Below are 15,507 nucleotides of genomic sequence, written 5' to 3'. Positions count from 1 at the left end.
CATCAGTGTTGTGGCTCCAGTCCAGTTTATTATTCAGGTGAACACCCAGGTACCTATAAGAGTCCACTATCTCAATGTCCACTCCCTGGATGTTCACTGGTGTCAGTGTGGTGGGTCTGCGTCTCCGGAAGTCCACCACCAACTCCTTGGTTTTCCCGGCGTTGATCAGCAGGTGGTTCTGCTGGCACCAGTCAACAAAGTCCAGAGTCCACTGTCTGTACTCTGAGTCATCCTCACCTGTGATGAGGCCGACTATGGCAGAGTCGTCAGAGAACTTCTGTAGGTGGCAGCGTGGGGAGTTGATGGAGAAGTCTGCAGTGTAGAGGGTGAAGAGGAACGGTGCCAGCACAGTTCCCTGTGGGGGCCCCCGTACTGCAGGCCAGTGTATCAGAGACACAGCCCTGTGAGGTAGTCCAGTATCCACTGCGACATGTGGTGGTCCACTCCCGATAGCTCCAGCTTGTCTCTCAGAAGTCGTGGCTGGATGGTGTTAAAAGCACTGGAGAAATCAAAGAACATGATCCTCACAGTGCTTCCAGGCTTCTCCAGGTGAGTCAGAGCTCGGTGCAGGAGGTAGATGATGGCGTCCTCCACCCCGATGCCAGGCTGGTAAGCAAACTGCAGCGGATCCAATGAAGACCTCACCAGGGGGCGCAGATGGTTTAGAACCAACCTCTCGAGGTTCTTCATCAGATGTAATGTCAGGGCTACCGACCTGTAGCTGCTGAGGTCCTTGGGATGGGAGGTCTTTGGTACCACACAGGAGGTCTTCCACAGCTGTGGTACTTTCCCCAGTGACAGGCTCAGGTTGAACAGATATCCTAGGATGCCACACAGTTCATCTGCGCAGCACCTCAGGAGCCTGGAGCTGATGCCATCTGGACCTACAGCCTTCCGCACCTTGATCTTGCGAAGCTCGTTCCTCACTTGAAGTGCTGAGATAGAAAGAGTGGATTTTGGGGGAGGGGTGTGTATGTTGGAGTCCACAGAAGCCGGGGGTGGGTGTAATGACTGGAAGGTGTGAAGCTGAGAGGTGTGAAGTCCTGAGATGAAGGACAGGCAGTCCCTGAGGATTAAGGAGATTGCAGCAGGGGGGACGATGCTGGGGGAGGGGTGGGTGGTTGATCAAACCTGTTAAAATATTTATTTAGGTCATTCAGCCACCCCAAGTCTCCTGCAGCCTGGGGGGTTGGTTTTTGTCCTGAGATTGTCTTCAGGCTGTTCCAAACCCCTCTGATGTTGTCCTGTTGCAGCTGCTCTTCCATCTACCGCCTGTAGTTTTCCTTCCCTTGCCTTATCTTCCATTTCAGCTTCTTCTAGGTAACTCTCCTCCTGTTTGTCTCCAGATCTAAAAGACTCTTCTTCTCCTTGAGGAGAGCCTTAATTTCAGGATTTATCCATGGCTTGTTGTTAGAAAAACACGGTACCTTTATGCTGGGTACGGTGTCGTCCACACAGCAGTTCATGTAATCTGTAATGCAGTCTGTGATGCATGACACTTCAAGTCATTACATGAAGCGATTTAGAAATAAGATAAGATTTAAGATTTCTGTAAATCTCGGGCAGCTCGACTTGCGTGAAGTGTTTCCAGCTGCGCGTCACGTACCTGGAGTCGAGTGTTTTAACAGATGCATGAAACGATACATTTTTAGACATAAGTTGTAACGGCCGCCGTTTTCTTTGTGAGTATTTATTACACAGCGTGCTGCGGGGAAAAGCCTGTTCTAATGTTTGAGTCTAAGGTTTATTTTTTTAGCACCTGATGGCTCTTTTTTACTTCTCATCCGTAAATAATTTGCTCTTTCACGTGATTCAGTTTATTTTGAAAAGTCTCAACAGGATCTTGAGCTTTATTGTGAAAGGTTTGGAACATAAACAAGCGGACACGGATGGTGTTACCGTCGTTGTTGCTAACCACAACGCATAAAAACAGGCGCTTGTCCGTCTGTAGTGTGGTTAGAGCTGGGCGATAAGATTTTTTCATATCACGATATGTTTTTTTCATTTCAGGCGATAACGATATATATCACGATATAAGCCAAATAACTATATTTGTAAGATTTAAATGTGCCGTTGCTCACACGTAAAATGTGAAATAATCAGCAGCTTGTCTTGATTTTAATATTTATTTCCCATAATAAGTTCAACAGGGTAGATGTACTTAAGGAACATGAGAATTTTTCAGATAAATAAAGGCAAATATTGCAAACTACACAAAACGCAGCCGCTAAAGCGTTTAAGTTTCAAAATAGAACAAACAAAACAGACCACTAAATTGTCAATTCCACTTAGAAACAAAATGTTAATTCTAAAAATAAATCTTAGGTCGTTTTACAGAAGAACAGACAAAATTGACTAACTTTTGTCAATATCAAATAAACTGAGAACTAAAAGGAAATTCTCAATCTCTCCTTGTTGTATAGCTTTCTTAACTTTCTGAATCCTTTATCATCTGCAACTGAAAATAGTTGTGGATGATCACTATACCTTTCTAATGTCACGTTGTTGTCCCTGGCTCTCTTTCTCTCTCTCTCTCCCTCCCGCTCTGTTCCTGTGCTACTGCGACTGTAACTACCGCCCCCCCTCTGCTCAGCGCAAAGCACAAGGCTCGCGTGCGGAGTGAAGCGGAAAAAAAGTGCGAGAGAGAGGGTGAGAGAAAGAAAGAAGAGAAAAAAAAAAAAAAACCCCACGGCTCGCGATAAGGAGCCGGCTCGCGTCATTCACGTCAAGCCATTTCGTTCGCGACCGACACATCACTACGAAACACACTTTCCTCCGTTACCAGCGGCTGGCTGCTTCCCAAACCACACATGCGCGGCTTGGCACTTGTGCTGTACGTAACAAGTCACGTGACGTGACGCTGCGGCTGTGATTGGTTCGGCTCTGCGCTACTTAATTTGGATTGGCTGTTCTTTTCTTATCTTAAGAGAGCAAGAGAGATGAGGCCTATCGCAATAGTTTAATTTTTCTATCGAGAAAAAGTTATTTCGCAATACATATCGTTATCGTTCTATCGCCCAGCTCTAAGTGTGGTTATATTAAATATAAGAGAAAGAGAGAACTTTTAAGAAATTAATATAGCCACTACAGTGACCATCAAAACGGTGAAAAAATATTGCCGTAAACAGTTTATTTTGCGACACCACGAAACAAATGATAGCGTAAAATGAAACGATAGACGTTTTTATATCGTCATCCGATATATATCGTTCTATCGAACAGCCCTAGTAGCACTCAGCTTTTTTTATGCTTACCATCAAGTAAGCATACACAGTAATATAAACATGTAGGTGAACTTTTTGCTGTGCTCCATTTAGGATCCCAGACTGCATCCCTGGTGAAACTATCGTGGGATGCCTGGAAAACTACTCCTGCTATTGTTGCTAGGGCCTCAAACCAAATACAATCGCAACATTATTGTGAAACTTGACCTGTTCCACTGCCTGAGGCGATTTTTGTGGGAATTCACCTCTGAGCACGATCCGTTGATCAGCACTTTCTGCCAGCTTCTCTCTGCTGCCTTCTCAGTGGTTGATCAGGCGAACCTGAAGAGGCTCCAAGATGCTTATAAGTTCTGTTGTATCCATCCTGCTAATCGCACTAAGCAACATATACAAGAGCACTGCAGGATCAAAATACCACAACCCACAGAGCTGCTTACAGCTGCTGAGTGGGAAAGAATGCTCAACAATTTTCACCTGGCCACAGACTCCAACAACGTCCCACTCTTTAAGCCATCCATGCTGAAGGTGTGGCGCATACAGAGAGTGCATGTTCCTTGTGGTTGCCTCAGTGACCCTGAACTTTCAGAGGGTGTAATGTTTAGGTATGGTGGGACTCTTTAGCTGAACCATGTCCCTGGTGAAGGCGCTAAGGACCCCATCTGGATTCCCTTCCGATGCACTTCACAGCCGGAGGGTTACCGTTTTCGCCAGGCCCAGTGGATCACTGGGACTCATGTATCCACTGAATTATTCAAGGCCCAGAACATGACAGGGGTGGCACAACGGAACTACCAAAGACTAGTGGACCGTAAGCAGCTAGGTGTCATTCTGCCTTCTGTTTTTGATCCAGCTCTAGTGGCAGAGTTGAATGCATCCTCCAGTAGAGTGACCGGTCAGGTGAAGTACCCTGCACTTAACCTGTCTGACAGAGACACTGGAGAGAGATTTGGACTTGAATACAGAGAGCCAGGCTGCCCTCCAATCTCTTTGAACAGGGACAAACAAACCCAGAAGATGAACCGGGTACCCTTCAGCCCCCCATCCTCTCTTCCAAAACCTTTCTCTGCCCAACTTCAAGTTCCAGCAGTGGGACACTCCTCCAGGTAGCCGTGGCATCACACGCACCAGCACCACCTGTGACCCACCCATTCTCTGCTAGTGCACTTTTAAAGCAGGAGATACCATCAGAAGACATCCAGCAACCTACAACAGTCGTGGGTAGGTTAAAATAATAATATTGTCAAACAGTTCTGCATAATTATTAATTTATTATTAGTATTAATTTATTACATGACATGAGCAACCACTGAACTATTACTATTGTTTCCCAGAAAGCTCTACCTTTGTCGAGAGCTATGAGAGCTACCTTTGTGAGTGCTTGCACTGGACCTATAAAGGCAGGTCGACAGGTTTTTGTGCTGGACCACACACGCTGGACACGACCCATGAAAGGGGTAATAGATGACTTGCTGCAAAAGCACCATGGGAAGAAAGACATCCTCAAGCTTATGCAAACATGGTCCATCGTTCTGCTACAGATCCCAACAGCTTGCTGCACCGCACATCCAAGCTACAGATATCCCGTTATGTGAAGCACATGGCTAAGCCTCTCAACACCAGTTCTTCTTTGAACACAAGCCCAGAAAAACTTCTGCAGACTCACAGAAGAGAGTGAGACACCTAGTTTTCCTGTGGTCACCATAGAGCCAGCTTACTTTAACCCACCTCCTCCTGCCCTGCCTACACCTCTGACACAAAGACTCAATAGAGAAGACTGTGGAATGCATCTTAGAAGCAGCAGCAGCAGCCTGAAGGGGGGGAAAAAAAAGAAAAGAAAAAAAGAGGTAGACAAAGAGTTGTCTTGCCTGTGGACAGCCCAAGTCCCAATATGAGACAGATGGATCTTCCATCTACTATTTTTACCAGCGAGGACCTGTGCCATATTTCTATTGTTCAAATAAGGTACATCAAAGTTATGCTGCTGAGGGAATCTGATGCTACCAAGAAGAGGGTGGAGGAAAAGACCAGAATCCCAATAATCAGGCCACCTCTGCAGATTCAGCCACAGGGATGTGAAACAGGGACCAAATAGCCCATACCTTCATACGGGCTTCCCTGGAGTGGCAGGAAAATATATCTGCTGCCCTTTGAAAGTGTACTCTCTATACAGAGACAAAGGCATGCACAAGGAAATGACCTGGAAGGAGTTTCAGGAGTCTGCTTTCTATGAGGAGGAGAGACCGATGGATGGAAGAAAAAAGCAAATAAGGAAGAAACATTTGATACTGTACATAAGACAGTTTTGTTCTAGTTATGAATATTTCTTTTGTTTAAATAAATATTCAAACAGATTATAAACATAAATTATTTTATGCAAAAATATCAACACTCTTCTTTATAGCCTCTTATATAAACATGTAGGTGAACTCTATCTGATGGTAAGCATACAGTTAATCTGATTTTTTTTTTTTTTTTTTTTAAAGTTGTGAGTGCTGCCCTTAAATCTTATATTATTTATAAATCACTTCATGTAATGATAAAAATCCATACTTTCTCTAGAGGGGTCTCACAGCTTTTATCTTCATAATCCTCCGTTTGATTTATATTATTAGAGACATGACTGCTTGTCTTTTATCTGTGTGACTGTACAGCCTGTGTCAGACATGTCCACCAGGCAGAACAATCAAGTCAGGACAATGTCTGAAGTTCTCTTTAATACATGCAGCGAACAGCTGGAGACAGTCCAGACACTTTCTCACTTCTGGTAGCCGGCTTTTTCCACTCCTGCATCACAGTACCTCTTGGCCATTCCCTGGTACATCGGTTCCAATGACCTTTCCATCTCACATTGAACCTTGATCCATGAAACAATACGCCAGTTTTCATTCATAATGTAATAACTGGACATGACAAGTTTCATAAGACCTGAACTCCTGTGGGGGGTTTCAGTAACTGCCCAATGTTCCTCTGTCCTTGTGCTCCTGCCTCAGAATCCCAGACACAGTCTGTGACATGGAGGTATGCCAGGTGAGCTCATACTTGAGATGCATGAGTTCGTTTATTTGCTTTGCCATGTCTGCTGGAGATTTGTCAGTCCACCTCAGCTCATCCGTAAAGACTTGCAGATGGCCTTTTTGTAGGTCAGAAAAGCAGGGAGAAGTTCGGTAAACCTTTTGGGCAGTTTCTCCAGCCAGCGTGGATTGTCAGCACACCAGTTCATGTCAGTCATGAGGATAGGATGTAATGCTGACCAGTGGTGCCAACGATTACTAATGGCCTGCCCACACCAGCAGAGACCACTTGTAGACGAAAGCAACCATGGAGACAAGGCAAATGTAATTGTTTCTTAACCTGACAATGGTTTCCATATAAAGAACGGGTGGAGCTGGGGGGAGAAGAGGGGGGAAAAAAAAAAAAAAAAAAAAAAAAAAGCGTTACAGCAGCATCACTAGTGCTAAAAATCTAGGAACTTTTCATGTGCTGCACACACTCACCGTCTTCACTGCTGTTTTCAAAAGTGAACATTTTGCAGACAGATGTGCAAGCAGCATCTGTACTGGGTCCTGAAAAAAATGAATGCAGCCTTTCTGTAATTCATTTGTGCAAATTCTGAGCGTGATGAAAAGATGACAAAATGTAAAAGTGATCTTGAATATTATGCTATCATTAATGATCTATGCATTAAGCAAATGTTTAATTGAACATCAACTGTAAATGAAAATGGAGAGTGACCAGGATTTGACTCAGGCCTTTCTGTTTGTCTCACCTGTGGTCTCCTTTAGTAGAAATGCCAGCTCCTGTGGGAGGTGCACAGGTACTTCATCATCACACCTGAGGCTGCACCTACAGTATAGTAATAGAAAATAATTTTTTCATCTAGACAATAAACAGAACATTTGCTGCCTCTTCATTCAGGAGGCTTTCGATCAGGTATATGGTGTACCCAACATCATTCTCCACAAGCCACCGGAAAGATTTTCCTTTATATAGCTGAGACCGAAGAAGTCACTTGGGTGAGTGATGAAACATTTCTCCCACTGAAACCGCTGCGTCCAGATGAACAGAATCCACTTTTTGGGATTTACTTACCTGGAAGATTGAGCATGCATTAAGACAGGTTCATTCATAATTTACTATGCCATTTTACTACAGCTGATTAAATCTAACCATCTTTAACCAAGCGATAGAAGCTTCCTTAAACAAATCAAGTAAATGAAATCACAGGAGACACTTTTGTTACCTTTAAGATACACCTGAAAAATTAATCTGTTGGTTTACTCTTATTTCAAACAACGTTTCTTACCTTTGATGAATGAACAAGGGTCACTGACATCTGTTGCAAGTGGTGCATAAGTTGTCCTGTTTCCTGAAATTTTAAAGTGGAAATTTTTCAAAAAGTGCCGCATCTCAAACTCACAACAGCACAAAAGGGGTCACGGTGGTCAAAAATATGACACCTGAAGCTTAGTACTACCATAGTGAACGAAAAGGAAACTGTTTAGGCCTTTTGAGCTAAACAATCCCAACCGCCCACGCGGGAGGCCTGGGTTTGATTCCCAGCCACTGCAAAAGTTCCTAGCACGCAATAAGCAAGCAGTACTTTTTAAATTCAACCCAGTAACTCCTAGTAGGCTGGGACTCATCTTAATGGTCGTGCATCATAACAGTTTCCTGGTTCTTTTCAAAAGACTCACTTAATTTTTTATGTTTCTTTATCTTTCTGAGAAATCCTTCCATATCCTTATTGATACAGCCCATATCAAAGTACATTTGGTGTAAATTAAAAACCGTAGACTAAAGCAACGTCTGCAAATTCATTGTTCTCTCTCACTGACAGTCTAAAATACAAAAGACTAAACGTGTTGAATGTCATGTTGTAAAAGATTATTGCAGTGCTGTAAAGATAATGCTCTAACAAAATGATTTCTTATGACCATAATCAGTTACTGAAGTTTAATGATACCAAACTTTACCATGAGGGATGTGACATTCAGTAACTTGGAAATTTTATTGTGACAACAAACATTAGATCTGTTTAGTTAATTTGTTTTATTTAGTAGACTTTTGGTTATTGTACTTTCTGTCTAGCTTCTCTTCAGTTTTTCAGTTCACCTGTGTCCAGTCAGCTAATCATTTACCACAGTTAATGTACACCTTGAAAAGCTTAGAGCTTCCAGATTCTCTGAGTAGTTGAGCATACCAGTATAAATCCTAGGGACATCTCACAGTTTTGTTCTGTGCCCAACTGAAGTAGGATCCAAGGAAGAAATGGAGTATGACGTTTGGCATTTAAGATTCACCAAGCACTGGTACAGTAGTGAGCACTTTTTGAAAGTTGTTCATTGTCATGTGACTGACTGTGTTGTTAGCCAATTTCAGTTTCACATTCAGATCCACCCTTGCTCTTCACATACAGTTCCCAACACTGAACCCCTAAACCAGCGGTCCCCAACCTTTTTTGCGCCACGGACCGGTTTATGCCCGACAATATTTTCACGGACCGGCAATGAGGTGTCGCGGATGAATACAACAAAATAAAACTAGTGCCGGTACCGGAAAAAAGAAGATTTATTCATAACACACGTGAAAAGACCCAGGAAAACCGAGTTAACGATAAAAACGATAACAAAATAACGTTGAAAACCGATAAAAACCCTGAAAACCATACATTTCACACCTGAGCCTCAACTCTCGCGGCTCGGTACCAAACGACTCACGGACCGGTACCGGTCCGAGGCCCGGGGGGTTGGGGACCGCTGCCCTAAACAACAATGTTCTACTGGACTGTGGGCCGTCATCTGTTTTCTGTGCAAAAGTTGCTGCAGCACGCATTGGTGGTTCAGTGGTAGAATTCTCGCCTGCCACGCGGGAGGCCCGGGTTCGATTCCCGGCCAATGCATGGTTTACTTTTCTTCCCTCCATCTATATTTTTAAATCTGAATCTATAAAATGGACACCTTTAAAACTGCTTCTCTCTTAGCCAGAAATCAAACATTGACAGATGTTGTGCTGCCTAGGTGTTAAAATTAAGTGTTAACCTATTGTTACATTCCCCTAAAACAGGGGTGTCCAAAGTCCGGTTGGCCCGCGGTCCATTTTTAATTGGCCCTCAAGTAATTTTATAAATAGAATAGAATATGGCCCGCACTTCAACTTTTGCTTGAGTGTATTGCACTTCTTAGTTTTAACACCAGGGGGAGCTACTGTTGATAAAGGCAGTTGCTCCACCAAAAAGGACAATCACAGAAGAAATTTACCCCAAGTTACCAAACATGGCAGAACCAAAGAAGCCAAAGGTAGAAAGTGAATGCAGAAAATTTCAGACACGGTGGGAGAGTGAATATTTCTTCAAAGAATTGAAGGGGACGTGTGTCTGTTTGATCTGCACTGAAACTGTGGCAGTTATGAAAGAGTGTAATGTACGACGCCATTATGAAACCAAACATCAGGCCTATGCATCCTACACTGGTGCTGAGCGAGAGTAGAAATTAAAGCAAAGGGTAGCTCTCCTGCGGGGTCAGCAACAGTATTTTTTTCGTGCTCAAATTGTCCAGGAAAAGGCTCCAATAGCAGCTATGAGGTCGCCCAACTCATCGCAAGACATGGCGAGCCTTTTTCAGATGGAGACCTCATAAAACACGGCCTCGTTAAAGTCACCGAAATAATGTGCCCGGAAACAGTGCAGGACTTCAACAACGTCAGCATGTCCAGAAATACAGTTGTGCGACGCACTGAAGACTCGTCAGCCAACATTAAACTGCAACTGTCTGATAAAACTGTGCTTTTGATTTTTACTCCATCGCATGCGATCCGAGCACCGATGCCACAGACACCGCACAGCTGCTAATTTTTTTGCAGGGAGTGGACGAGAGCACGAGGGCTTTAGGTGAGTAAAAATATGGCTACGTTCACACTGCAGGCGAAAGCGCATCAAATCCGATTTTTTCGCCCCTATGCAACCCGTATCCGATCTTGGTATGACAGTGTGAACGGCACAAATCCGATATTTTCAAATCCGATCAGGGTCACTTTCGTATGTGGTACTGAATCCGATACGTATCCGATGTTTTAGAAAGCGACTGCTGTGTGAACGGTCAAGTCGCATTAAATCAGTCTTTTACGTCACTGACACAGGACAGACGCCAATTATCAGCGCCGGAGAAGCGCCCGATAGGACATCGCGAACGATTTCCTACCATCCGGTGAAACTGTTGGGAAGACAACGTTGGAGAAATGTGAACATTTTATTTTTACTGTATTTTCTGCAGATTCTGACAGAAATCTGCAACTATCCTTTGAAGCACCGCTCCTCTAAAACAGCAAAAAGGATCATTATTAGGTCATCTACATTATTATGTAAATAACAAAATAACTTAAAGCAAAAATCTGGAAACATAAAGTCCGAAGTCTTTATATTAAGGGCAATCAGTCAAACAATATTGTTTGCTCTGAGTCTAAACAGAGCGAGTTGTGTGTGACATCTTCTTTTGCGCATGCGGGCCGCTTTGAGCGTTCACACTGGAGAGCGTTTGATGTCGCATTTTATGTGTAGTGTGAACAAGCAGACAAAAAAATCGGATTTGATCAAAAAATCGGAATTGAGCATTAAGACCTGCAGTGTGAACATAGCCTATATTCCACAGTACCCGTGTGTTAATGTGCAGGTACACATGCTTCAAATATCAATAATGCGCATCAATTCTCACTACCCTGCTTTTGCGCACCACTTTCTTATATGCGTTTTTCTTGTTAACACACAGAGTACACACCGCTGTGCACAGCGCACGCACACGTAGTCAGCTGATCTCATCTGATGCAGATTTGCTCCTTGATCAAGTGACATTTGTCCGGATTTTTGGCACGAGTGGCGATCAGCACCGCAGCTGGATGGCCCGATTTACATACCCAGCGCAGCTGATACTCACCAGAATAATTTACTAAAATTATATGCACTCCTGTTATTCAGTCCAGTTCAGTCTGTTAATGTTGATAACCGTTTCAAACGAACGTTAATAGGTGTGTTGCTAAGCCTAAGAACTTAAATAACAAGCTTGAAATGTACCCGTCCCATTTTCCCCTTTATTGTTTTTTCTCTGTGCTGTAAATCTTCTGTCCAAGAAGAAATCTGAGGCTGCTGTTCTGAGAATGAGCTACCAAAGCTTTCTCTGAATAAATCAACAAAGATCCATTTATGGAAAGCTGTGATGAAGGCAGTTTTGTCTTTAATTATATTCAACAATATAACACATTTGACCACTTTTAAGTGATTTTTCTAACTTTAATACACTACAGTTAAGGTTATATACCTAATTTCTAGTAAGTGGCCCAGCCCCTCCTATATTTTTATATATGTGGCCCTCAGTGAAATAAGTTTGGACACCCCTGCCCTAAAAGGTCCAGGGGATGAGGGGGAAGTAACAAAATATGTCCAAATTGAAAAAAGGAGACAGGGAGGCAAAATGGTTAAATTAAACTGACAGAGAGGCAAGCCGCTATCACCTTTTAGAGAAGGAAAACAACAAAACCCAGATGTTGGTCAATAAACTAAACGGGTAGTCAAAAAAAGGGTTAGTCACCAAAACAGTCCTCTCCACAGAGCAGGGGAAACCAGTCACCATACGCAAAGCTCTCTAGCTACAAAAACCAACGAGGCTCTGTGGCACCCGCTGTATATGCAAAACCACCAGCATTGTGGAGGACCCCACGCACCCCTAACATACAATCTTCGACCTGCTGCCTTCTGGCAAGCCGTACCGGAGCATTCGGGCCCTCGCTGCCAGACAGTAAAACAGTTTCTTGCCCCAAGCTGTCAGAGTCCTAAACAGATCAGTGACTGGACTAATACACACACACACACACACACACGTCACTACTTCAAGCACTTGTCTGCGCAGTGTCACTCAGACACACACGTCAAGTCACTTTTTTGCACACTTACACTTTACATAGTCCTGTGTTGATAGCCTGTTATATGTAGCACCATGGTCTTGGAGGACCGCCGTCTCATTTCACTGTGCACTGCACAACTGCTCATGGTTGAAATGACAATAAAGCCACTTAACTTGGCACTAGAGCTCGCCTTTCTCTGACCTTAAGTACACTTAATTGCTAATTAGAGTCAGCTTAGGTGGCACCTAAGGCAGGAGAGATGGCAGGACAGAACAAGTCATTGTTTGGGGGCTCCTGTCAGTTTGACAGGAGCCCCTGCAAGGGCCATAACACTATATTCTTATGTGAATAACTGGCCAGAGGGGCCACTGTCTGTCTTCTGTGCAAAAGTTACTGCAGCTGTACCCCATTGAAGTAGGATCCAAGTAATCGTTGGTTTTAACTTACACCGAGAAACTCCAAGTAGGCTGGGTGCACTGAGCTGTGGGTTGTCGCACAAATAACGTGACCCATTGGGAAAACCCTAATGTACAGGCAGTGAACCAGGTGGAAACAATTATACACACCGCTGTCTGTCGCCTCTTGATAACTGTGGAGAGAAATAAAGTCCAGCTGCTCTCCAGGAAACTAGTTCCAGAGCCCAAGCTGGGGGATGTGATATTAAGTAACTTGGAAATTGTATTGTGACGACAAACGCTGAATCTGTTTAGTTAATTGATTTTGTGTAGTGGACTTTGGTTATTGTGCTTTCTGTCGAGCTTCCCTTAAGTTTTTCAGTTCACCTGTGTCCAATCAGCGAATCATTTACCTCAGTTAATGTACACCTTGAAAAGCGTTGTCGTCAGCCGATTTCAGTTTCACAGTGAGATCCACCCTTACCCTTCACACACAGAGCTGACAACAATGCTAAATGTGCTACTGGCCGGTAGGGCTGTTCTCTTTTTTCTGTGCAAAAGTTGCAGCATCAAGCATTGGTGGTTCAGTGGTAGAATTCTCGCCTGCCATGTGGGAGGACTGGGTTCGATTCCTGGCCAATGCATGTCTTATTTTTCTATATGTATTTCTGCTATATATGTGTAAATCTGTTATACAATGCACAACTCTAAAACTGCTTCTCTGTTAGCCAGAAAACAAACATTGACAGATCTTGTTCCCCTAGTGTTAAAATGAAGTGTTTCAAGAAAGAAGACTTTAATCTATATACTTAAATGTGCAACTGGCCAGAGGGGCCACTGTCTATTTTCCCTGCAGAAGTTCCTACAGTAAGCAATTAACGGTGAGCGATAGAACAAATATACTCGATGTGGAAGTTTTTCCATGTAAGATGGCAAAAATGGCTTTATTGTAACCATGGGGTATAACAGGACCCATTGGGAAAACCCTAAAGTACACGTAGTCAGCTGGGTAGATACAATTATACCCACCACTGCCCATCGTCTCTTACCTAGGGTAACTCTGGAGAGAAATTGAGTCCAGCCCCTGAGCTGTGCATTAGGGTGAACTCAACTATATTTAGTCAGTGTCTCCCAACCACATGCACCAGCTCAGGCTGCTTCCCCACCAGAAAAGTGACAGGACTTTTGTCTTAGGCCGCCATCCAATTCACAAAGCACCAAACTCCTGCCTGCACCTCCTGTGTGTGACAGGACCGCCTTCAGGTCAGGATCCTGAACAGAGCATGGGCCCCTTGATTTTTTTATTTTAAGGGTTATCTGAACAGGTCTTTGTCTAGCCCCTAACATGACTAACATGTCAGCTGTTCTCCAGTTTTAGTTTCACAGTCAGCGTCACCCTTGGTTTCATAATCATAAAATACAGAGAATGCTTGAATAATGTGAAATACACAAGTGTCAGTCAGCTCACCCACTGTCTTCTGTGCAAAAGCTGCTGCAGCACGCATTGGTGGTTCAATGGTAGAATTCTCGCCTGCCACGCGTGAGGCCCGGGTTCGATTCCCGGCCAATGCAAGACTAGATTTTCTCCTGCTTTGTGTTATATAAAGCATGTAGTACCCAGTCATCTGGAGAGGCTAAGATGTCGAGGCCCCTCTCTCTGAGCTAAGGCCAACACGTCGGTTGTGTCTGATGACAATTTTGACCACACATCCTGTGTCGCGAGGCACAATCTTTGTGGCGTGTCAGTTGGTCATGCACCTTTTGCAACTGTTTAAGAACTTCAGCTTGTGGAAAGAACTTTGCAAAAACCTTGACAAAGTCCCGGCTTCTGGTTTTGTCTCCTTCCCCTCCTTATCAGCACACATGACACGATATTGTCTGAGTTGCGACCCCTATGGTTTGCTAGAATACTGCAGCGCCTTAGTGGCAGGTATAAATGGCTGCATCTGTGTGATGACGGCATGGCAGTGAGCAAAGCGACCACTGCAGCTAAATGCTGCCTCAGCACATTTGCGAAGGTGCGAGGAGTGAGAGACGTCCCAAATGGCAGCACCAGGTATTCTTAGGCAAATGCAAACCTCAGAAACTGCCTGTGGGGTGGTTGCCACATGGAAGTAAGCATTTGTCAGATTAATAGTTGTAAATCAACCACCTGGAAAACTGCATTAGAAAGCTGTCTGAGTGTTAGCATGCTGAACGTGTACATCCGCAGGTATTTATTCAAAACTCACAGGACGAGAATAGGACGAAGCTCTCCCGTTGTCTTCGGAACAAAGAAAAAATAACTGTCTCTAAAGCGGGGACCACTCGTACTTTTTTTTTACAACAGTTTTGATTTCCTCCCTCAGTATCACTGCTACAGCGTTGTTCACAGCCATGTTTACAAATCCACAGAAGTGAAGCGCTGTGACCCGGAACTGCACCCGATGACCTGAAGCTGTGATTTGAGAAGATGCATTCTTTACTGATTATAGCATGAGAACATGTAGATTCATACACCTTTATTGGGGCACAACAATGAAACACAGTGGGAACACCTGATGTGGTAGCCTGAACATCTAACGCACTCTTACAGGGAGATACAACCTGAGAGAGCAAACACGTGTGTGGTGAGCTGTGGTTTCTGGCTTAGCTACTGGGAGCAATGGGAAGAACGGGTGTCGTTCTTTTGAGAAGTAGAAAAAATTGAATGTGACAGCATTGCATTATTTCTGTGCAGATGCCGTCCTCCAGATGTGGTGGTGTTTCCACGTTGTGTGGAGGAGGTCAGTGCCTTGGCAAAGGTCTGCCACAAGCACCGCCTTCCCATCATCCCTTTTGGCACTGGGACTGGCTTGGAGGGAGGGGTTGGAGCTGTGAAGGTGAGATATTTGTGTGGTGATACTTTCTCCCACTTAGAACAGTTAACATCTTTAGTAACAACAATAATCAGCAGGATATCATCTTGGTGATAACTGTCGTAAGTCTTATTTCCTGTGTTTGTTTGTGTCATCATCCTT

General features: G+C 44.0%; 1 protein-coding gene, 1 long non-coding RNA gene and 3 other non-coding genes across 7 annotated transcripts in view; 4 read left to right on the top strand and 1 right to left on the bottom strand.

The window, feature by feature from the left end:
- ldhd (lactate dehydrogenase D) overlaps positions 1 to 15,507 on the top strand; it is a 40,703-nt gene that overhangs the window by 15,337 nt on the left and 9,859 nt on the right. For all 3 annotated transcript variants that reach the window (XR_005613866.1, XM_031726872.2, XM_039615312.1), the window contains exon 3: positions 15,228 to 15,369. Coding sequence is in view for 2 of the 3 variants with exons in the window: in XM_031726872.2 (XP_031582732.1) it covers positions 15,228 to 15,369 (142 nt within the window). In the remaining variant the exon portion in view is untranslated. The remainder of the gene's footprint in view (positions 1 to 15,227; positions 15,370 to 15,507) is intronic.
- Positions 3,344 to 12,277, bottom strand: LOC120441191. The gene is made up of 5 exons (XR_005613867.1): positions 12,163 to 12,277; positions 7,528 to 7,590; positions 6,991 to 7,067; positions 6,719 to 6,787; positions 3,344 to 6,609 (listed from the first exon to the last, which is right to left on the bottom strand). It is a non-coding gene; the product is annotated as an uncharacterized LOC120441191 (long non-coding RNA).
- Positions 9,053 to 9,123, top strand: trnag-gcc. The gene has a single exon. It is a non-coding gene; the product is annotated as a tRNA-Gly (tRNA).
- Positions 13,082 to 13,152, top strand: trnag-gcc. Its single transcript has one exon. It is a non-coding gene; the product is annotated as a tRNA-Gly (tRNA).
- trnag-gcc lies at positions 14,010 to 14,080 on the top strand. The gene has a single exon. It is a non-coding gene; the product is annotated as a tRNA-Gly (tRNA).

The sequence above is a fragment of the Oreochromis aureus genome, linkage group 7 (assembly GCF_013358895.1).
Source record: "Oreochromis aureus strain Israel breed Guangdong linkage group 7, ZZ_aureus, whole genome shotgun sequence".
NCBI classification, from domain to species: domain Eukaryota; kingdom Metazoa; phylum Chordata; class Actinopteri; order Cichliformes; family Cichlidae; genus Oreochromis; species Oreochromis aureus.
Note: the sequence above shows the minus strand (reverse complement) of the source record. Positions and strands in the feature narration are given on the sequence as shown.